Source organism: Nerophis ophidion, linkage group LG29 (genome assembly GCF_033978795.1).
Source record: "Nerophis ophidion isolate RoL-2023_Sa linkage group LG29, RoL_Noph_v1.0, whole genome shotgun sequence".
Taxonomy (NCBI): Eukaryota; Metazoa; Chordata; class Actinopteri; order Syngnathiformes; family Syngnathidae; genus Nerophis; species Nerophis ophidion.
This window is the reverse complement of record NC_084639.1, coordinates 21,176,382-21,200,787: the sequence shown is the minus strand read 5'-3', so window position 1 is coordinate 21,200,787 and position 24,406 is coordinate 21,176,382. Positions and strand designations below refer to the sequence as shown.

The following is a 24,406-nucleotide window of genomic DNA, read 5'->3' as shown; positions in this document are numbered from 1 at the left end:
CACTAAAATCAGATATCACATGAATTAGCTTTGGCGGCTACAACACAAAGCTAACATGCAGATGTTTGGTCCAGGTAGCTTAGCACAGTGGTTCTCAAACCTTTCCCACCAAGTACACCTCAGAAAAACCTCGGCTGGACAAGTAACCACATACGAATATATATTAAAATACAGCAGCGCAGTAGGCCTAAGTATTCATTACAAACAAGGCAGGGGTTGAATTTCATATTTTTGTCCACTGTAACAATACTTATATTTAGCCTACCACTAGATGGCGCTCGTGTGCCACAGTTTGAAACCCCTGGCTTAGTATATATTGTCTGCACACTTGTAGCTTAAGACGTTTTAAGATTCACCAGAGAGACAACACATATTTACACCCAACTCCTCACAAATGTCAAAGACTCCCGATGGTGAAAAACGTCTCGGTTGGTGCCAACGTCGTTAATCTTAATCCCCCTTCGCCTGCGTGGGTTTTGTTCTTGGCCGCCGTCTCCGGATTTACCGTTTTGAGCGGCTGCCACCGGCACAAGACGACACACTTTGTTTTGCTATTCTTAAAATTGCTGCTCATCGGAACACACTTTCATTAACACTTGCCCTCCAGGTGTCGTTTTCGATTTGCAATCAGCCGACCTCGTTACCACCGCGATAATGCAGTTTTTACATGTACAGTACAGGACTAACCTCTGGACACACCTTCTCCTCGTTCAATGCCTGTTCTTCAGGTTCATGACTATTTACATCACGGGTCACCAACTTTTTTGAAACCATGAGCTACTTCTTGGGAAGGGCTACCAGTTTGATACACAGTTACTGTAAATAAATTGCCAGAAATAGCCAATTTTCTCAATTTACCTTTAACTGTATTAATATTATTGACTAATGATATTTATCTATGGGAAAACACTGATCAGTTTAGTGATTTTTCACAATAAATATATACAGAAACAGATAAATATGTTTTAAAATATATTTCGACTCTTTAAAATTCCAAATTCAAACGAAAAAAGGAAGAGAAAAACTAGCAAATTTGAATCTTTTTGAAAAAAATTTAATTAATTATTCATGGAACATCATTAGTAATTTTTCTCATACGGATTAATTTTAGAATTTTGATGACATGTTTTAAATAGGTTAAAACCCAATCTGCACTTTGTTAGAATATATAACAAATTGGACCAAGCTATATTTCTAACAAAGACGAATCATTATTTCGTTCTAGATTTTCCAGAACAAAAATTTTCTAAGAAATTCAAAAGACTTTGAAATAAGATTAAAATTTGATTTTACAGACTTTTTAGATTTGCCAGAATAATTTTTTTTTAATTTTAATCATAATAGGTTTGAAGAAATATTTCACAAATATTCTCCGTCGAAAAAACAGAAGTTAAAATGTAGAATTAAATTTAAATGTATTTATTATTTTTTACAATAAAAAAATGTACTTGAACATTGATTTAAATTGGCAGGAAAGAAGAGGAAGGAATTTAAAAGGTGTTTAAAAATCCTAAAATCATTTTTAAGGTTGTATTTTTTTCTCTAAAATTGTCTTTCTGAAAGTTATAAGAAGCAAAGTAAAAACAATAAAATAATTTATTCAAACAAGTGAAGACCAAGTCTTTAAAATATTTTCTTGGATTTTCAAATTCTATTTGAGTTTTGTCTCTCTTAGAATTAAAAATGTCGAGCAAAGCGAGACCAGCTTGCTAGTAAATAAATACAATTTAAAAAATGGTCACATCAAAACGATGAATGAACACGTGGAGTTATGTACTTAACAAAAAAAAAGGTGAAATAACTGAAAATCATGTTTTTATATTCTAGTTTCTTCAAAATAGCCACCCTTTGCTCTGATTACTGCTTTGCACACTCTTGGCATTCTCTCCATGAGCTTCAATTCAAGCACACCTAGGAAGTGAAAACCATTTCAGGTGACTATCAATCAATGTTTACTTGTATCGCCCTAAATCACAAGTGTCTCAAAGGGCTGTGCAAGCTTCAGATCCCACATCAGGGCAAGGAAAAACTCAACCCGATGGGTCAAACCTTGGAGAACATAGACATAGAACAAACAGGACTTACTGTGGCATGAAACAACCAACATAACTATGGCATAGCACAACACGAAACTGTGGCATGAAAATAATGATGACGCCAGGACTACTGACTGGCATAGGTGGGCTTAAATCAGGTCTCTTGATTGGAAACAGGTGTGCGTCCCGAACACCAGAAGCAGGTGAAAATCATAAGTCGCCAGGGTAACTAAAACAAACAAGGCTGCACAAAAACAGGAACTAGTGGAGTCTAAAACTAACAGAACATAACAAAAACATGACACTTTTCTTACCTTCCAGTACCTGTCGACGTGTATTTGGGATCTGCATAAGTCCTGAAAATTTGCGTGCGTCCGCTTTTGTAGTCTGTGCCGACACCATAATCCGTAAGCTTCTTCTTTTTTCTTTATCTTCTTGTTATGGGACATTCATGCATTTTTGCCATTTCTAATATAAAGTTCGTACTTTTATCCGTCAGTCAACTCGCCATGAAACCGCTAAAACATACCGGTGTTGTGAGGTCATATTATTCACCCAAGGATTGATTGATTGATTGAGACTTTTATTAGTAGATTGCACAGTACAGTACATATTCCGTACAATTGACCACTAAATGTTAACACCCGTATAAGTTTTTCAACTTGTTGAAGTCGGGGTCCACGTTTATCAATTCATGGTAAAGGAACTTTAGTTATTAGAGAGTTCCGGTTGGATTTTTTTTTTATGTGTATTTGGGATCTGCATAAGTCCTGAAAATTTGCGCACTTCCGCCTTCGTAGTCTGTGCCGACTCATTCATCCTCCATTGTTGCCATTTCTAGTATAAATTAATGTAAAGTTCGTACTTTTGTCTGTCAGTAAACTCGCCATGAAAACGCTAAAACATACCGGTGTTGTGAGGTCACATTATTCACCCAAGGATTGATTGATGGATTGAGACTTTTATTAGTAGATTGCACAGTACAGTACATATTCCGTACAACAATTGACCACTAAATGTTAACACCCGAATAAGTTTTTCAACTTGTTTAATTTGGAGTCCACGTTTATCAATTCATGGTAAAGTAACTTTAATTATTAGAGAGTTCTGGTCAAACTTTTTTTTTATGTGTATTTGGGATCTGCATAAGTCCTGAATATTTGCGCGAGTCCGCTTTTGTAGTCCGTGCCAACACCATTGTCCATAAATGTATTTTTTCTTTATCTTTTTGTTATGGGACATTCATCCTCCATTGTTTCCATTTATGATATATTTTTGTGTAAAGTTCATACTTATATCCGTCAGTAAACTCGCCATGAAAACGCTAAAACATACCGGTGTTGTGAGGTTACATTATTCACCCAAGGATTGATTGATGGATTGAGACTTTTATTAGTAGATTGCACAGTACAGTTTGTATTCCGTACAACAATTGACCACTTAATGGTAACACCCCAATACGTTTTTCAACTTGTTGAAGTCGGGGTCCACGTTTATCAATTCATGGTAAAGGAACTCTAGTTATTAGAGAGTTCCGGTCTGACGTTTTTTTTATGTGTATTTGGGATCTGCATAAGTCCTGAAAATTTGCGCGCATCCGCCTTTGTAGTCTGTGCCGACACATTCATCTTCCATTGTTGCCATTTCTAATATAAATTAGTATAAAGTTCGTACTTATACCCGTCAGTAAACTCGCCATGAAACCGCTAAAACATACCGGTGTTGTGAGGTCACATTATTCACCCAAGGATTTATTGATGGATCGAGACTTTTATTAGTAGATTGCACAGTACAGTACATATTCCGTACAACAATTGACCACTAAATGTTAACACCCGAATAAGTTTTTCAACTTGTTTAATTTGGAGTCCACGTTTATCAATTCATGGTAAAGGAACTTCAGTTATTAAAGAGTTCCGGTCTGACGTTTTTTTATGTGTATTCGGGATTTGCATAAGTCCTGAAAATTTGCGCTTATCCGCCTTTGTAGTCCATGGCAACACCGTAGTCCATAAGCTTCTTCTTTTTTCTCTATCTTCTTGTTATGGGACATTCATTCTCCACTGTTGCCATTTCTAATATAATTTTGTGTAAAGTTCGTACTTATATCCGTCAGTAAACTCGCCATGAAAACGCTAAAACATACCGGTGTAGTGAGGTCACATTATTCACCCAAGGATTGATTGATGGATCGAGACTTTTATTAGTAGATTGCACAGTACAGTACATATTTTGTACAATTGACCACTAAATGGTAACACCCGAATAAGTTTTTCAACTTGTTTAATTTGGAGTCCACGTTTATCAATTCATGGTAAAGGAACTTTAGTTATTAGAGAGTTCCGGTCTGATGTTTTTTTTTATGTGTATTCGGGATCCTGCATAAGTCCTGAAAATTTGCGCACTTCCGCCTTTGTAGTCTGTGCCGACACATTCATCCTCCATTGTTGCCATTTCTAGTATAAATTAGTGTAAAGTTCGTACTTTTGTCTGTCAGTGAACTCGTCATGAAAACGCTAAAACATACCGGTGTTGTGAGGTCACATTATTCACCCAAGGATTGATAAATGGATTGAGACTTTTATTAGTAGATTGCACAGTTCAGTACATATTCCGTACAACAATTGACCACTAAATGGTAACACCCCAATAAGTTTTTCAACTTGTTGAAGTCGGGGTCAACGTTTATCAATTCATGGTAAAGGAACTTTAGTTATTAGGAAGTTCCGGTCTGACGTTTTTTTTTATGGGTATTCAGGATCCTGCATAAGTCCTGAAAATTTGCGCGAATCAAACAAGGGCGCACAAAAACAGGAACTAGTGGAGTCTAAAACTAACAGAACATAACAAAAACATGACACTTTTCTTACCTTCCAGTACCTGTTGATGTGTATTTGGTTTGGGATCTGCATAAGTCCTGAAAATTTCCGCACATCCGCCTTTGTAGTCCATGGCAACACCGTAGTCCAAAAGCTTCTTCTTTTTCTCTATCTTCTTGTTATGGGACCTTCATCCTCCATTGTTTCCATTTATAATATATTTTTGTGTAAAGTTCGTACTTATATCCGTCAGTCAACTCGCCATGAAAACGCTAAAACATACCGGTGTTGTGAGGTCACATTATTCACCCAAGGATTGATTGATGGATTGAGACTTTTGTTAGCAGATTGCACAGTACAGTACATATTCCGTACAATTGACCACTAAATGGTAACACCCCAATAAGTTTTTCGACTTGTTTAAGTTGGGGTTTATAGTAAAGGACGTTTAGTTATTCGAGAGATCCGGTCGGACGTTTTCTTTCTTTGTTTTTGCACTAGTGAGCCACGGATGAGGACAAGCTGCTCCGTTATTGATTGAAGTAAAGTCTGAATGCTATTAAAACAGTTAATAAAATGACTCTTTTAATGCGCCCTATAATCCGGTGCGCCTTTTATATGGAAAAAAGATCGAAAATGCGCCTTATGGTCCTGAAAATACAGCATGCTCAAAATCCATAAATCAATATATAAAAACCCGTTTCTAAAATTGTGGCACCACTGCCTCATTGTTTCAACGTAAAAGGAAGCAATGGATGGTGCTTTGTGGCCACGAGTGTGCAATAAACATCAAATCTAGTCAGCATCCTACGGTACAGAATTGATATCACTCCTTAGTGCGTGCATTTGGTCCGACGCACGTAAAATAGGAGCGTAAACCCAATTTCTCCTGGAGGGACGATAAAGTCTTGTCATAAAAAAAAAAAAAAAAAAAAAAAAGCAAGGTGACACACATCATACGACTCAGTCTTTGCGGAGCTGGATCAGGACTTCAGATCTTAAATGTGAGCGTTGTGGTTCACAGCCATCTGTCCTGTCTGGAAGTAGAGCTTTGATCACTAAAGAGGGCCAAGATGGTCCTCACACGGCTGATAAATAACCAAAGCGACATGACACAATGTGGACCCGACCGCTTATCCGAGGTCGGGTCACGGGGGCAGCAGCCTAAGCAGGGAAGCCTAGACTTTCCTCTCCCCAGCCAATTCGTCCAGCTCTTCCTGGGGGATCCCGAGGCGTTCCCAGGCCAGCCAGGAGACATAGTCTTTCCAACGTGTCCTGGGGACATGCCCTAAACACCCTAACAGGGAGGCCTTCGAACCAGATGCCCGAACCACCTCATCTGGCTCCTCTCGGATTTACTTTGAGCTCCCCCCGGATGGCAGAGCTTCTCACCCTATCTCTAAGGGAGAGGAAACTGATTTCAGCCGCTTGTACCCGTGATCTTGTCCTTTCGGTCATAACCCAAAGCTCAAGACCATAGGTGAGGATGGGAGCCTAGATCGACCGGTAAATTGAGAGCTTTGCCTTCCGGCTCAGCTCCTTCTTCACCACAACGGATCGATACAGCGTCCGCATTACTGAAGACGCCGCACCGATCCGCCTGTCGATCTCACGATCCACTCTTCCCTCACTCGTGAACAAGACTCTGAGGTACTTGAACTCCTCCACTTGGTGCAGGGTCTCCACCCCCAACCCGGCGATGGCACTCCACCCTTTTCCAGGCGAAAACCATGGACTCGGACTTGGAGGCGCTGATTCTCATCCCGGTTGCGAACCGATCCAGCGAGAGCTGAAGATCCTGGCCAGATGAAGCCATCAGGACCACATCATCTGCAGAAAGCAGAGACCTAATCCTGCAGCCACCAAACCGGAACCCCTTGACTGCGCCTAGAAAATCTGTCCATAAAAGTTATGAACAGAATCGGTGACAAAGGGCAGCCTTGGCGGAGTCTGACCCTCACTGGAAACGTGTCGGACTTACTGCCGGCAATGCGGACCAAGCTCTAAAACTGATCATACAGGGAGTGGACCGCCACAATCAGACAGTCCGATACCCCATACTCTCTGAGCACTTCCCAAGGGACACGGTCGAATGCCTTTTGGAAGTCCACCAAGCACATGTAAACTGGTTGGGCAAACCCCCATGCACCCTCAAAGGACCTTGCCGAGTGTATAAACCTGGTCCACAGTTCCACGATCAGGACAAAAACCACACTGTTCCTCCTGAATCCGAGGTTCGACTATCCGGCGTAGCCTCCTCTCCAGTACACCTGAATAAACCTTACCGGGAAGGCTGAGGTTTTTAATGTTTCACCTCATTGATTAGTGAAGCTTGTTGATGGTTCAGCTCATTGTCCAGTGCAGCACTTATGGCCTAAGGGAGTGTGGTTAACACAGCCTACTTTTCACAACCGGTTTGACATTATCAGGATCAAACACCAAACCATCTATTTGAGGAAGAAGTTCCTGTCTTTCCCCATATATTTGGACATTCCCTGATTAAGAGGAGGGGTCACATTATGCGGCAGCCCAGCACTGGGTCATAAACAGTTAAAAGCAAAATGTGCTTGGAGCGGTGTCGGGTTCACCCCCTCTCTGCTCATCCGACTTATCTTCTTGGAGACTTCGGGTCTTGATACGGCCCCTCGCGTGGCTATCGAGATCTGAAAAACAGACACGTCTATGGAGAGGCGCGTTCCATGGCACACAGTGGAGATTTTACAAGCTGTCCGCCTTTGCTTGATAAGAACAAGGACAGCTTTGTGAGCACAAGTGGATAGTAACCAGGGCCACCGGTCTTCACGCAGGGCAAGCAAACAAGTTATATCCAATTATTCTGATAGACATGTTCTTGTGTTTTCCTTATTTTCTGTATTTGCTTCCTGTCCAATGCTTGTATTTGTGTTCACTTCCTGTCCGGTTACATCACTTTGGCCCGAGTGCTGTGTACCTTGACGTGTATTTCTGGTCTTATCATCCTGGTCCGGACAGAAGGGAGACACGGCAAAGCGGCCCGATAAAAAGAGACGTGGGCGACGCTTTACTGAAGCAAAAGTTTCTTTATTACAAGCAAATGTCATTATACAGGACTGCAGTACCTGGAGGAGGTCAGGTCAAGAAAATTAGGCACTCTTAACTTGGAGGAGCCAAACCATCAGTTTTTATATTCCTTCTTTCTATGTCTGAGTGTGTGTTTATTTAGGAGAGTACAACCTGACCATATAAGGAGATGTTTGTGTACAGTCTTGGTCAAAAATTTACATACACTTGCAAAGAACATAATGTCATGGCTGTCTTGATCGGAGCACATACTTGTTGGTCACAAAATACATTCATGAAGTCCAGAATAAAATAAGAAGCCTTACTTGGACATTCACATGTGGACTGAAATTAGCTAACTTACGAGAAGAAGCAATAAAACCAGGCTTCGAAATGTAAAAGTGATAGCGCTATCCTGGAGGACAGACTCCATGTTTGGAGCACATACTTGTTGGTCACAAAATACATCCATGAAGTCCATAATAAAATAAGAAGCCTTACTTGGACATTCACATGTGGACTGAAATTAGCTAACTTACGAGAAGAAGCAATAAAACCAGGCTTCGAAATGTAAAAGTGATAGCGCTATCCTGGAGGACAGACTCCATGTTTGGAGCACATACTTGTTGGTCACAAAATACATTCATGAAGTCCAGAATAAAATAAGAAGCCTTACTTGGACATTCACATGTGGACTGAAATTAGCTAACTTACGAGAAGAAGCAATAAAACTAGGCTTCGAAATGTAAAAGTGATAGCGCTATCCTGGAGGAGAGACTCAATGTTTATCTTAAACGTCAACCTACAAGTTATGGGTATACATCTGTTGTGAAAGGTTTACATACACTGTCGTGATTTTCCAATAATCTCTACAACTCTTACTTGTGGGTCACAAAAAACATCCAGGAAGTTTGGTTCTTTTATGGATTTATTATGGGTCTACTGAAAATGTGAGCAAATCTGCTGGGTCAAAAGTATACACACAGTAATATTAATATTTGCTTACAGCTTCTGGCAAGCTTCTGCTTGAATTTTTGACCACTCCTCTTGGCAAAATCGGTGCAGTTCTGCTAAGTGTGTTGGTTTTCTGACATGGACTTGTTTCTTCAGCATTGTCCACACCAAGACTTTGGTAGGACTATTCTAAAACCAGAGTTCTACCCTGATTTAGCCATACCTTTACCACTTTTGACGTGTGTTTGGGGTCTTTGTGTTATGATCCGTAGCCCGGATCATGTTTTGACTACCTTAGTTCTGTTTCAGCACCCCTGGTTGCAGCTGCCTCTGATTAGTGTCGGGGATGCTCACCTGCAGCCGGGCACTAATCAGAGTGCTATTTATTCCCGTTTCTTTCCACACTCAACTGGTAACAGCGGTTATTCTTGATTCCTCTTTATATGCTAGATTCCACGCTAGGTTCTTTAGTTTGATCCCTGTTTTTTTCCCGCATGATTTATGAAAAATAAATAATTTCCTACCTGCACGCTGTGTCCGGAGTCCGTCTGCATCTTGGGAGAACAACCTCCGCATCAAATCGTTACACATTGTCCTAATCAAACACCCAAATACCACCACCATGCTTGGCTTTAGGTATGGTGTTCCTGGGATTTAAGACCTCACCTTTTCTCCTTCACACATATTGCTGGGTATTGTGGCCAAACAGCTCCATTTTTGTTCCTCCAGAAGGTCTTATCTTTGTCCATGTGATGTAGATGAAACAAAATTGAGCTGTTTGGCCACAATACCCAGCAATATGTTTGGAGGAGAAAATGGGAGGTCTTTAATCCCAGGAACACCATGCATACCGTCAAGCAAGGTGGTGGCAGTATTATGATCTAGGCCTGTTTTGCTGCCAATGGAACTGGTGTTTTACAGAGAGTAAATGGGACAATGAAAAAGAAGAGTGGTCAAAAATTCAAGCACAGGCTGGAATGAAGGTTTTAGAATGGCCTTCCCAAATTCGTGACTTTGGACAATGCTGAAGAAACAAGTCCATGTCAGAAAACCGACAAATTCAGCTGAACTGCACCAATTTTGTCAAGAAGAGTGGTCAAAAATTCAAGCACAGGCTGAAATGAAGGTTTTAGAATGGCCTTCCCAAATACTTGTCTTTGGACAATGCTGAGGAAACAAGTCCATGTCAGAAAACCAACAAATTCAGCTGAACTGCACCAATTTTGTCAAGAAGAGTGGTCAAAAATTCAAGCACAGGCTGAAATAAAGGTTTTAGAATGGCCTTCCGAAATTCTTGACTTTGGACAATGCTGAAGAAACAAGTCCATGTCAGAAAACCAACAAATTCAGCTGAACTGCACCGATTTTGTCAAGAAGAGTGGTCAAAATTCAAGCACAGGCTGGGATGAAGGTTTTAATATGGCCTTCCCAAATTCTTGACTTTGGACAATGCTGAAGCAACAAGTCCATGTCAGAAAACCAACAAATTCAGCTGAACTGCACCAATTTTGTCAAGAAGAGTGGTCAAAAATTCAAGCACAGGCTGGAATGAATGTTTTAGAATGGCCTTCCTAAATTCTTGACTTTGGACAATGCTGAAGAAACAAGTCCATGTCAGAAAACCAACAAATTCAGCTGAACTGCACCGATTTTGTCAAGAAGAGAGGTCAAAAATTCAAGCACAGGCTGGAATGAAGGTTTTAGAATGGCCTTCCCAAATTCTTGGCTTTGGACAATGCTGAAGAAACAAGTCCATGTCAGAAAACCGACAAATTCAGCTGAACTGCACCAATTTTGTCAAGAAGAGTGGTCAAAAATTCAAGCACAGGCTGGAATGAAGGTTTTAGAATGGCCTTCCCAAATTCTTGGCTTTGGACAATGCTGAAGAAACAAGTCCATGTCAGAAAACCGACACATTCAGCTGAACTGCACCAATTTTGTCAAGAAGAGTGGTCAAAAATTCAAGCACAGGCTGGAATGAAGGTTTTAGAATGGCCTTCCCAAATTCTTGACTTTGGACAATGCTGAAGAAACAAGTCATTGTCAGAAAACCGACAAATTCAGCTGAACTGCACCAATTTTGTCGAGAAGAGTGTTCAAAAATTCAAGCAAAGGCTGGAATGAAGGTTTTAGAATGGCCTTCCCAAATTCTTGACTTTGGACAATGCTGAAGCAACAAGTCCATGTCAGAAAACCGACAAATTCAGCTGAACTGCACCAATTTTGTCAAGAAGAGTGGTCAAAAATTCAAGCACAGGCTGGAATGAAGGTTTTAGAATGGCCTTCCCAAATTTTTGACTTTGGACAATGCTGAAGAAACAAGTCCATTTCAGAAAACCGACAAATTCAGCTGAACTGCACCAATTTTGTCAAGAAGAGTGGTCAAAAAATTCAAGCACAGGCTGAAATGAAGGTTTTAGCATTGCTTTCCCAAATTCTTGACTTTGGACAATGCTGAAGAAACAAGTCCGTGTCAGAAAACCGACAAATTCAGCTGAACTGCACCAATTTTGTCAAGAAGAGTGGTCAAAAATTCAAGCACAGGCTGGAATGAAGGTTTTAGAATGGCCTTCCCAAATTCTTGACTTTGGACAATGCTGAAGAAACAAGTCCATGTCAGAAAACCAACAAATTCAGCTGAACTGCACCCAATTTGTCAAGAAGAGTTGTCAAAAATTCAAGCACAGGCTGGAATGAAGGTTTTAAAATGGCCTTCCCAAATTCTTGACTTTGGACAATGCTGAAGAAACAAGTCCATGTCAGAAAACCAACAAATTCAGCTGAACTGCACCAATTTTGTCAAGAAGAGTGGTCAAAAATTCAAGCAGAGGATGGAATGAAGGTTTTAGAATGGCCTTCCCAAATTCTTGACTTTGGACAATGCTGAAGAAACAAGTCCAAGTCATAAAACCAACAAATTCAGCTGAACTGCACCAATTTTGTCAAGAAGAGTGGTCGAAAATTCAAGCACGGGCTGGAATGAAGGTTTTAGAATGGCCTTCCCAAATTATTGACTTTGGACAATGCTGAAGAAACAAGTCCATGTCAGAAAACCAACAAATTCAGCTGAACTGCAACAATTTTTTCAAGAAAGTGGTCAAAAATTCAAGCACAGGCTGGAATGAAGGTTCTAGAATAGCCATCCCAAATTCTTGACTTTGGACAATGCTGAAGAAACAAGTCCATGTCAGAAAACCGACAAATTCAGCTGAACTGCACCAATTTTGTCAAGAAGAGTGGTCAAAAATTCAAGCACAGGCTGGAATGAAGGTTTTAGAATGGCCTTCCCAAATTCTTGACTTTGGACAATGCTGAGGCAACAAGTCCATGTCAGAAAACCAACACATTCAGCTGAACTGCACCAATTTTGTCAATAAGAGTGGTCAAAAATTCAAGCACAGGCTGAAATGAAGGTTTTAGAATGGCCTTCCCAAATTCTTGACTTTGGACAATGCTGAAGAGACAAGTCCATGTCAGAAAACCGACAAATTCAGCTGAACTGCACCAATTTTGTCAAGAAGAGTGGTCAAAAATTCAAGCACAGGCTGGAATGAAGGTTTTAAAATGGCCTTCCCAAATTCTTGACTTTGGACAATGCTGAAGAAACAAGTCCATGTCAGAAAAACAACAAATTCAGCTGAACTGCACCGATTTTGGCAAGAAGAGTGGTCAAAAATTCAAGCAGAAGCTTGCCAGAAGGTTTTGGATGGCTGCCAAAAGCGCCTCATTGCTGTGTGTATACTTTTGACCCAGCAAATTTGCTCACATTTTCAGTAGACCCATAATAAATCCATGAAAGAACCACACTTCAAGAATGTTTTTTGTGACCAACAAAATCACTCTATCACAAAAAAATAAACAGTTGTAGAAATTATTGGAAATTCAAGACAGCCATGACAATATGTTTAGGTTGCAGGTTGACGTTTAAGATAAACATGGAGTCTCTCCTCCAGGATAGAGCTATCCCTTTTGCATTTCGACGCCTGGGTTGTTATTGCTTCTTCTCGTGAGAGAGCTCATTTCAGACCACATGTGAATGTCCAAATAAGGCTCCTTATTTTATTATGGACTCAAACACTATCTACTTAAACCTGGTGGTTCGCTTTCTCCAAGTTGAATATAAACATTCACCATATGAAGAACATAATATGAGTTAATTAATTCACTTCACCCTCACCTGTCCCTGATTGACAACCTGAGCACACCTGTTCCTGGTTGTCGAACAGGCTTTCTTAAAAAAAAACCAGCCTGCCCTGCAGTTAGTGCTGGAAGATTGCTTTTGTTACGGACTTTTTTACTGACTGTTTGGGTTTGTCAAAGCAGACAATCACAGTAATTTTAGTACTTTGCTTGCCTACTGAAGAGATCGTTTGTGTTTTTGATCATTTAAAGACTCTTACCTGCACGTCGCCACCTGTTTCCTGCATCATGATCGTGAGGTTTGATGGACGGCCACACGAGACTTCAACCAGGTAGAAGATTTTTATTGTAAATTTTTAAAAAAGACCCTTATATTTAGAGCAGGGGTCACCAACCTTTTTGAAACCAAGAGCTACTTCTTGGGTACTGATTAATGCAAAGGGCTACCAGCTTGATACACACTTAAATAAATAAAATGCCCAAAATAGCCAATGTGCTCAATTTACCTTTGATAAATAATTCTATATATAAAAAAATGAGTATTTCTATCTGTCATTCCGTCGTACATTTTTTTCCCTTTTACGGAAGGTTTTTTTGTAGAGAATAAATTAAGAAAAAAAACCATTTAATTGAATGGTTTAAAAGAGGAGAAAACCGGAAAAAAATTAAACACAGTTTATCTTCAATTTCGACTCTTTAAAATTCAACCGAAAAAAAGAAGAGAAAAACTAGCTAATTTGAATCATCCTGAAAAAATTTTAAAAAGAATTTATGGAACATCATTAGTGTTTTTTCCTGATTAAGGTTAATTTAAAAATTTTGATGACATGTTTTAAATAGGTTAAAATCCAATCTTAATATATAACAAATTGGACCAAGCTATATTTCTAACAAAGACCAATCATTATTTCTTCTAAATTTTCCAGAACAAAAATTGTAAAAGAAATTCAAAAGACTTTGAAATAAGATTTTAATTTGATTCTACAGATTTTTTAGATTTGCCAGAATATTTTTATTTTTAATCAAAATAAGTTTGAAGAAGTATTTCACAAATATTCTTTGTCGAAAAAACAGAAGCTAAAATGAAAAATTTAATTAAAATGTATTTATTATTCTTTACAATAAAGAAATAAATTAACTTGAACATTGATTTAAATTGTCAGGAAAGAGGAAGGAATTTAAAAGGTGTGTAAAAAGCCCATGTGGTGATATCCTTTACACACTGATGTCGCTTTTTGATGTAGTATCGCCTGAGGGATCCAAGGTCCGTAATATCATCGCTTGTGTGCAGTGATTTCTCCAGATTCTCTGATCCTTTTGATGATATTAGGGTGAATTCCCTAAATTCCTTGCAATAGCTGGTTGAGAAATGTTGTTCTTAAACAATTCGCTCAGGCATTTGTTGACAAAGTGGTGACCCTCGCCCCGTCCTTGTTTGTGATCATGGAAGCTGCTTTTATACCCAATCATGGCACCCACCTGTTGCCAATTAGCCGCTCACCTGTGGCATGTTCCAAATAAGTGTTTGATGAGCATGCCTCAACGTTCTCAGTTTTCTTTGCCACTTGTGCCAGCTTTTTTCAAACATGTTGCAGGCATCAAGCTCCAAATGAGCTAATATTTTCAAAAAATTAAAAGTTTTCCAGTCAGAATGTTAAGTAACTTGTATCTTTGCAGTTTATTCAATTTAATATAAGTTGAAAAGGATTTGCAAATAATTGTATTCCGTTTTTATTTATTTACCATTTTATTTACTGTCCAAAGTCGATATTCCCCTGACCGAAGTGGACTCACCACCATTTAATTTGCACCGTGTCACCAGTAATATGTTTAATTCATGCCATTGTTATTGTTTTATTGCCAATTCAACTGTTTCCAAGTTTTGCTCCCTTTGGATATGCGTGGTGCGTTCAGGGACATCCTGGGATTATTGGGACCTTTCCTTTAGGAGGGAAGAGTGCACCCAGAAGCTTTTAATCTAAAATAAAGAGAGGTGTCTGGAATTGAAGTTTAACAATTTTTATTACCAAAAAAGGAGTAAGTATAAACAAGACGAGGTGTCTAAAATTCTGAACATTCTCTAAAACGGTTTGCCAGTGTTTTTTGAAATATACAGTCCAGAAATACAATTAAACACATCAAATGTTCTTTTTGTTCCTCCCCGAAACAAGTAAACCCCAAAAATGTCACACTTATAAACATCACATCAAATCTCTGTCCAGTTCTTTTTAGATTGGGTCACTCCTAAGTCACCCTTCAGAAGTGACCTCATTGAATTAAAAGAATTAAGGCGTAAATAAATGTTTTTATTGTAAATAAGTGTAATTGAACTCCATGTCAACCACTCGTCTCATCACGGCTGCTGCTAATAAAGGCGATATGTGATTAGATAACAAGGCCCACCTGGGTTTTTGAGGCCGGTCCGGACACACTCCATTCCGCGGCAGGCCCGCAGGCCACACCCCCCTCCACACGATCATTTTAAAGGCCTACTGAAATGAGATTTTCTTATTTAAACGGGGATAGCAGGTCCATTCTATGTGTCATACTTGATCATTTCGCGATATTGCCATATTTTTGCTGAAAGGATTTAGTAGAGAACATCGATGATAAAATTCGCAACTTTTGGTCGCTAATAAAAAAGCCTTGCCTTACGATATGCGCGTGACATCACGGGTTGTGGAGCTCCTCACATCCTCACATTGTTTACAATCATGGCCACCAGCAGCGAGAGCGATTCGGACCGAGAAAGCGACGATTTCCCCATTAATTTGAGCGAGGATGAACGATTCGTGGATGAGGAAAGTGAGAGTGAAGGACTAGAAAAAAAATAAAAAGACGAGGGCAGTGGGATACTAGGATAATTCTGGAAAATCCCTTACCTCCAAGGTTCTCATAGTCATCATTGTCACCGACGTCCCACTGGGTCTGAGGTTTCCTTACCCCTATGTGGGCCTACCGAGGATGTCGTAGTGGTTTGTGCAGCCCTTTGAGACACTAGTGATTTAGGGCTGTATAAATGAACATTGATTGATTGATTGATTGATCTGTTTATAGTGTTATTAGTGTTTTAGTGAGATTATACGTTCGTACCTGTACAACACAGTGTAAGCATCCAACAGTACGGGCGGTATAGCTCGGTTGGTAGAGCGGCCGTGCCAGCAACTTGAGGGTTGCAGGTTCGATTCCCGTTTCCGCCATCCTAGTCACTGCCGTTGTGTCCTTGGGCAAGACACTTTACCCACGTGCTCCCAGTGCCACCCACACTGGTTTAAATGTAACTTAGATATTGGGTTTCACTATGTAAAGCGCTTTGAGTCACTAGAGAAAAGCGCTATATAAATATAATTCACAATTCACTAACAGTCGGGAGCGGTCGGTGGAACGACGCAAGCTCTCCGCTCATGTCTACGGTAAGAGCCGACTTATTACCACCATTTACTCACCGAAACCTGCCGGTTGACATGTGGTAGCGAACCATGTTCGCTTGACCGCTCTGTTCCATAGTAAAGCTTCACCGTCATCCTTCGGGAATGTAAACAAGAAAGCCCTGGCTGTGTTTGTGTTGCTAAAAGCGTCCGTAATACACCGCTTCCCACCTACGTCTTTCTTCTTTGACGTCTCCATTATTAATTGAAGAAATTGCTAAATATTCAACAACACAGATGTCCAGAATACTGTGGAATTATGCGATTGAAGCAGATGACTTATAGCCGGAAGAACATGTTCGCTACAATCATACGTGTCATCATACCGTGACGTTTTCAGCAAGATAATTTGCGCGAAATTTAAAATTGCAAGTTAGTAAACTAAAAAGGCCGTATTGGCATGTGTTGTTATGTTAATATTTCATCATTGATATATAAACTATCAGACTGCGTGGCCGGTAGTAGTGGGTTTCAGTAGGCCTTTAACGTCAGAAGTGGTGACAAAAAACATTTAAAATGGTCAGTTGGTAAGTTTGGAAACCTAGGTAAAGTATTACAAACAAAACTGCGGATCTGTAGATATTTAAAAAAGTGTTGATTAGGGAGTGACAATTTATCAAAATGTTGTCAATGAATAAATCTTTGTTGTCGATCCCCAGACATTACTATCTTAAATAACATTGACAAGATTAGGAGTGATGGGTGCAAGACTGGAAATCGTCTGTAAGCCAAAAACAACGCTTGAACTGAACCCAAATTCTGAGTAAGGTTTTAACGACTGGATTTTTTTGTAAAAGCTGAAGCAGAACGGCGGATGGGAGAGTGAACCAGAGCCCTAAGAGATACTGGATTGGTTGAGTCCACCTTTTATAACCAGCAATAATGCAGGAGGAGCAAATGCTTCATATTGCAACCTACAAACCCTGTTTCCATATGAGTTGGGAAATTGTGTTAGATGTAAATATAAACGGAATAAAATGATTTGCAAATCATTTTCAACCCATATTCAGTTGAATATGCTACAAAGACAACATATTTGATGTTCAAACTGATAAACACTTTCTGGAAAATGATCATTAACTTTAAAATTTGATGCCGCCAACACGTGACAAAGAAGTTGGAAAAGGTGGCAATAAATACTGATAAAGTTGAGGAATGCTCATCAAGCACTTATTTGGAACATCCCACAGGTGTGCAGGCTAATTGGGAACAGGTGGGTGCCATGATTGGGTATAAAAACAGCTTCCCGGAAAATGCTCAGTCTTTCACAAGAAAGGATGGGGCGAGGTACACCCCTTTGTCCACAACTGCGTGAGCCAATAGTCAAACAGTTTAAGAACAACGTTTCTCAAAGTGCAATTGCAAGAAATTTAGGGATTTCAACATCTACGGACCATAATATCATCAAAAAGTTCAGAGAATCTGGAGAAATCACTCCACGTTGGCCAGAAACCAACATTGAATGACCGTGACTTTCGATCCCTCAGACGGCACTGTATCAAAAACCGACATCAATCTCTAAAAGATATCACCACATGGGCTCAGGAACACTTCAGAAAACCACTGTCACTAAATACAGTTGGTCGCTACATCTGTAAATGCGAGTTAAAGCTCTACTATGCAAAGCGAAAGCCATTTATCAACAACATCCAGAAATGCCGCCGGCTTCTCTGTGCCCGAGATCATCTAAGATGGACTGATGCAAAGTGGAAAAGTGTTCTGTGGTCTGACGAGTCCACATTTCAAATAGTTTTTGGAAATGTTCGATATTGTGTCATCCGGACCAAAGGGGAAGCGAACCATCCAGACTGTTATCGATGCAAAGTTCAAAAGCCAGCATCTGTGATGGTATGGGGGTGCATTAGTGCCCAAGACATGGGTAACTTACACATCTGTGAAGGCACCATTAATGCTGAAAGGTACATACAGGTTTTGGAACAACATATGCTGCCATCTAAGCGCCGTCTTTTTCATGGACGCCCCTGCTTATTTCAGCAAAACAATGCCAAGCTACATTCAGCACGTGTTACAACAGCGTGGCTTCATAAAAAAAGAGTGCGGGTACTTTCCTGGCCCGCCTGCAGTCCAGACCTGTTTCCCATGGAAAATGTGTGGCACATTATGAAGCATAAAATACGACAGTGGAGACCCCGGACTGTTGAAGGACTGAAGCTCTATGTAAAACAAGAATGTGAAAGAATTCCACATTCAAAGCTGCAATAATTAGTTTCCTCAGTTCCCAAACATTTATTGAGTGTTGTTAAAAGAAAAGGTGATGTAACACAGTGGTGAACATGCCCTTTCCCAACTACTTTGGCACGTGTTGCAGTCATGAAATTCTAAGTTAATTATTTTTTGCCAAAAAAAATAAAAAGTTTATGAGTTTGAACATCAAATATCTTGTCTTTGTAGTGCATTCAACTGAATATGAGTTGAAAAGGATTTGCAAATCATTGTATTTCGTTTATATTTACATCAAACACAATTTCCCAACTCATATGGAAACGGGGTTTGTATATTTATAAATTCATTTGGTAGTGCTAATCCTCCCGACGATTTGGGCCTTTGCAGATATCGTAACCTGCGAGTCTTTTTTTTTCTTCCAAATGAAGTCTAACGTCTGACTGAAATCTAATTTACGAAAGGAGGACAGAGAAAAAGTGGAGCATTCTGGAAAAAACGGGAAAATCGCGGAAGTACATTCATTTAACCAGAATTGACGAAAGCTCTTGTTGATAAATTGAGTAAGGACCAGCGACAAAACGCTCCCTTTATTCTGGAAAACAGTGCAACAAAGTCAGCAAGCGTACGTCATACTTGTCAACCTTGAGACCTCCGAATTCGGGAGAAGGGGGTTTGAGGGGTGGGGTTTGATGGTAGTGGGGGGTGAATATTGTAGCGTCCCGGAAGACTTAGTGCTGCAAGGAGTTCTGGGTATTTGTTCTGTTGTGTTACGGTGCATATACTCTCCCGAAATCTGTGTCATTTTTGTTTGGTGTGGGTTCACAGTGTGGCGCATATTTGTAACAGTGTTAAAGTTGTTTATACGGCCACCCTAAGTGTGACCTGTACGGCTGATGCCTTGCATTCACTTAGGTGTGTGTAAAATCCGCATATATTATGTGACTGGGTGTACCTGCCTTCGACCCGATTGTAGCTGAGATAGGTTACACCTGCTCAAAGGTGGTCAACTATTCCTCTAGTGTGCCTGTTTTTTTCTCTTTATTTTGCATTGACAGTCTTGTATATTTGATGGCCGTGTGATAAGCCAAGAAGACGCCAACAAGGAATCGTCGAAACAAAAAGCTTTATTTGTTTCAGCGAGCCTTTAGACCGGAACTGCAGCTTCCTGGAGAAGGAGTATGGGCCTGATTACTCTTCTGCTGTCCTCCTGGACCACTGTCCTTAAATACGTTTTACACTAAGACCTCCACTCTCCCTTTATTCTGGACAACAGTGCAACAAATTTGGCAAGCGTATACCTAAGTTTGTGAATCTTTGCAAGGCAGTTCTAAAGGGAAAATTGTGCATAGGATATTTCTTAATCGCAGCAGGATTTATAGTTTTCCCCAAGTTCAATGTGTAAAGAATGTTGTCTGTCTATCTGTGTTGGAACCTGCGATGGCGACTTGTCTAGGGTGTACGCCGCCTTCCGCCCGATTGTAGCTGAGGTAGGCTCCAGCGACCCCCCCAGTCATCCCGAAAGTGTGTATCTCTTTAAGGCTAAAGCTAGTGATTTCTACTGCATTCTATCCTGCTCAAAGGTGGTCAGATATTCCTCTAGTGTTCCTGTTTTTTTATCTCTTATTTTGCATTGATAGTGTTGTATATTTGATGGTCGTGTGATGAGCCAAGAAGACGCCAACGAGGAATCGTCGAGACAAAAAAGCTTTATTTGTTTCAGCGAGCCTTTAGACTGGAACTGCAGCTTCTAGGAGAAAGAATATGGGCCTGATTACTCTTCTGCTGTCCTTTCAGACAACTGTACTTAAATACTTTTTACATGAAGATCTCCAATTTCACTTTATTTTGGACAACAGTGCAACAAAGTAAGCAATCGTACGTGTTAGCTGGTCACCCAAGTTTGTGAAATTTTGCAAGACAATTTTTAGGGGAAAATTTTGCAGAAGATATTTCTTAATAGCAGCAGGATTCGTAGGAAGTATTTCACTTTTCCCCAAGTTCAGTTTGTAAAGAATGTTGTCGGTCTATCTGTGTTGGGCCTGCGAGTAAGTGGCGACTTGTCCAGGTTGTACGCCGCCTTCCACCCGGTTGTAGCTGAGATAGGTTCGACCTGCTCAAAGGTGGTCAAATATTCCTCTAGTGCGCCTGTTTTTTTCTCTTTATTTTGCATTGATAGTGTTGTATATTTGATGGTCGTGTGATGAGCCAAGAAGACGCTAACAAGGAATCGTCGAAACAATAAAGCTTTATTTGTTTCAGCGAGCCTTTAGACTGGAACTGCAGTTTCCAGGAGAAAGAATATGGGCCTGATTACCCTTCTGCTGTCCTTTCGAAGCACTGTCCTTAAATACGTTTTACACTAAGACCTCCACTCTCCCTTTATTCTGGACAACAGTGAAACAAAGTCGGCAAGCCTAAGAGTGACCTGGACACCCAAGTTTTTGAAACTTTGCAAGGCAGTTCTAAAGGGAAAATTGTGCAGAGGAAATTCCTAATAGAAGCAGGATTAATAGGAAATACTTCTCATTTCTCCAAGTTCAGTTTGTAAAAAATGTTGTCTGTCTCTGTGTTGGCCCTGCGATGGGGTGGTGACTTGTCCAGGGTGTACGCCGCCTTCCGCCCGATTGTAGCTGAGATAGGCTTTACCTAATAAACCTAGTGATGTATAGATGGTCGTGTGATGAGCCCAGAAGACGCCAACGAGGAATCGTCGAGACAAAAAAGCTTTATTTGTTTCAGCGAGCCTTTAGACTGGAACTGCAGCTTCTAGGAGAAAGAGTTTGGGCCTGATTACTCTTCTGCTGTCCTCTCGGACCACTGTCCTTAAATAGTTTTTACACGAAGACCACAACTCTAGCCAGTCTGGACAAAGCCTAAATTGTTGTTCGGCCAGTCGATGTATTTCCTCTGATCGGTTTTAGTCGGGTGATCTCCGACCCCTGTCCTCTACTCCTACTTGTGAGGGCTTCCTACCAGATGTTGCCAATGTTTTTTTACACTTCCTGATAAAATCCAAATGCTGCTATCCTTTAAGTTTCCCTTTGTTTGACATCTGGACTTGAAGCCAACTAAGGGCATATTTACTTAATAGAACAATCCCCTAAAAGGTTCCATGTCCAAATACAAATGCATGCTACTTAACAATCGTATAAGAAATATGTACACAGTAGAAGCATTTAAGTCTCACCTTAAAACTCATTTGTATACTATAGCCTTTAAATAGACTCCCTTTTTAGACCAGTTGATCTGCCGTTTCTTTTCTTTTTCTCCTATGTCCCACTCTCCCTTGTGGAGGGGGTCCGGTCCGATGGCCACGGATGACGTACTGGCTGTCCAGAGTCGGGACCCAGGATGGACCACTTGCCCGTGTATCGGCTTGGGACATCTCTGCGCTGCTGATCCGTCTCCGCTTGGGATGGTTTCCTGCTGGCTCCGCATTGAACGGGACTCTCGCTGCTCTGTTGGATCCGCTTTGGACTGGACTCTCGCGACTGTGTTGGATCCATTATGGATTGAACTTTCACAGTATCATGTTAGACCCGCTCGACATCCATTGCTTTCATCCTCTCCATGGTTCTCATCGTTATCATTGTCACCGACGTCCCACTGGGTGTGAGTTTTCCTTGCCCTTATGTGGGCCTACCGGGGATGTCGTAGTGGTTTGTGTTGTGGTTTGTGCAGCCCTTTGAGACACTAGTGAATTAGGGCTATATACGTAAACAATGATTGATTGATTGATACTGTGCAATGCCACAGCCATTTATCAACAACACCCAGAGCTCACTGATGCAAAGTGGAAAAAGTGTTGTTTAAAGGCAAGGCCATATAACACAGTGGTAAAAAATGTCCCTTTCTTGCAATTTGTCGCTGCCATTAAATTCCAAGTTCATGATTATTTGCAAAAAAATAATGAAGTTTCTCAGTTTGAACACTTAAATATCTTGTCTTTGGAGTCTATTCGATTGAATATAAGTATCACAGTATCATGTTAGACCCGCTCGACATCCATTGCGTTCGTCCTCTCCAAGGTTCTCATAGTCATCATTGTCACCGACGTCCCACTGGGTGTGAGTTTTCCTTGCCCTTAAGTGGGCCTACCGAGGATGTCGTAGTGGTTTGTGTTGTGGTTTGTGCAGCCCTTTGAGACACTGGTGATTTAGGGCTATATAAGTAAACAATGATTGATTGATTGATACTATGCAATGCCACAGCCATTTATCAACAACACCCAGAGCTCACTGATGCAAAGTGGAAAAGGTGTTGTTTAAAGGCAAGGCCATTTAACACAGTGGTAAAAAAATGTCCCTTTCTTGCAATTTGTTGCTGCCAAGTTCATGATTATTTGCAAAAAAATTATGAAGTTTCTCAGTTTGAACACTTAAATATCTTGTCTTTGGAGTCTATTCGATTGAATATAAGTATCACAGTATCATGTTAGACCCGCCGGACATCCATTGCTTTCGTCCTCTCCAAGGTTCTCATAGTCATCATTGTCACCGATGTCCCACTGGGTGTGAGTTTTCCTTGCCCTTATGTGGGCCTACCGGGAATGTCGTAGTGGTTTGTGCAGCCCTTTGAGACACTAGTGATTTAGGGCTATATAAGTAAACATTGATTGACTGACTGATAATTTACCTCAATATAATAAAAGAATCACTGCAGATAATTACAGCAAAGTGCTAGTTATAACAATACGATACAATCCCAACCAAATGCTGTAATTTTTGTTTTGCGTGGACAACATCGCCACTGAACAGGACAAATGAAGCATCTTGTTAGTTCCCAAGCATTTTGTTGAATTAGGACGGGAATGGCAGCTGTTTAGAATCTTATCAGGCTCCGCAGGAAGTGGCCCACGGTTGGTGTGTTGGGATCCGTCACGGCGAGTGAGCGGAGACGCCGCGGGTTCAGCGACACAGCCTCCGGTTACAAAGGGTTTCCATGGTAACTGAGCTAATTGGCCGCCATCCTCACTCCGCTTCCTGCCTATCAGAAGGCGAGCACAGAGGCTCGCCGTTGACCCGTCTCACCCTCGCAGCTTCGGGAAGCGTTTGAAGTGCGGAACGTCACCTCAGGTGTAGCTTAGCGCGTCGCGTGGCGGACACAGATGCCGGAACTCCATATTGTTGGTAGAGTGGCCGTGCCAGCAACTTGAGGGTTGCAAGTTCGATCCCCGCTTCAGCCATCATAGTCACTGCCGTTGTGTCCTTGGGCAAGACACTTTACCCACCTGCTCCCAGTGCCACCCACACTAGTTTAAATATAAAAATTAGATATTGGGTTTCACTATGTAAAGCGCTTTGAGTCACTAGAGAAAAAAGCGCTATATAAATATAATTCACTTCACTTATTTATATAGACCTAAATCACAATTGTCTCAAAGGGCTGCACAAGCCATTCTCTGTTCAGAGCCCACATAAGGGCAAGGAAAAACTCACAACCCAGTGGGATGTCAACGTGGATCTAACATAATAGTGAGAGTCCAGTCCATAGTGGATCTAACATAATAGTGAGAGTCCAGTCCATAGTGGATCTAACATAATAGTGAGAGTCCAGTCCATAGTGGATCTAACATAATAGTGAGAGTCCAGTCCATAGTGGATCTAACATAATAGTGAGAGTCCAGTCCATAGTGGATCTAACATAATAGTGAGAGTCCAGTCCATCGTGGATCTAACATAATAGTGAGAGTCCAGTCCATAGTGGATCTAACATGATAGTGAGGGTCCAGTCCATAGTGGATCCAACATAAAAGTGAGGGTCCAGTCCATAGTGGATCTAACATAATAGTGAGAGTCCAGTCCAT

The 24,406-nt window shown here is 40.7% G+C and overlaps 1 protein-coding gene across 4 annotated transcripts in view; it reads left to right on the top strand.

Moving 5' to 3' along the window:
* The window catches only part of qdpra (quinoid dihydropteridine reductase a), a 152,745-nt gene that overhangs the window by 40,514 nt on the left and 87,825 nt on the right, over positions 1 to 24,406 (top strand). Inside the window, exon 1 of one of the 4 annotated variants that reach the window (XM_061891737.1) lies at positions 13,133 to 13,320. The exons of 1 other annotated variant lie outside the window; for it this stretch is intronic. In XM_061891737.1, coding sequence (XP_061747721.1) covers positions 13,293 to 13,320 — 28 coding nt within the window. In that variant the 5' untranslated portion in view covers positions 13,133 to 13,292. Of the gene's footprint in view, positions 1 to 13,132; positions 13,321 to 24,406 lie in introns of those variants that run through there. 2 more of the 4 variants (XM_061891739.1, XM_061891743.1) reach the window with 2 other exon arrangements.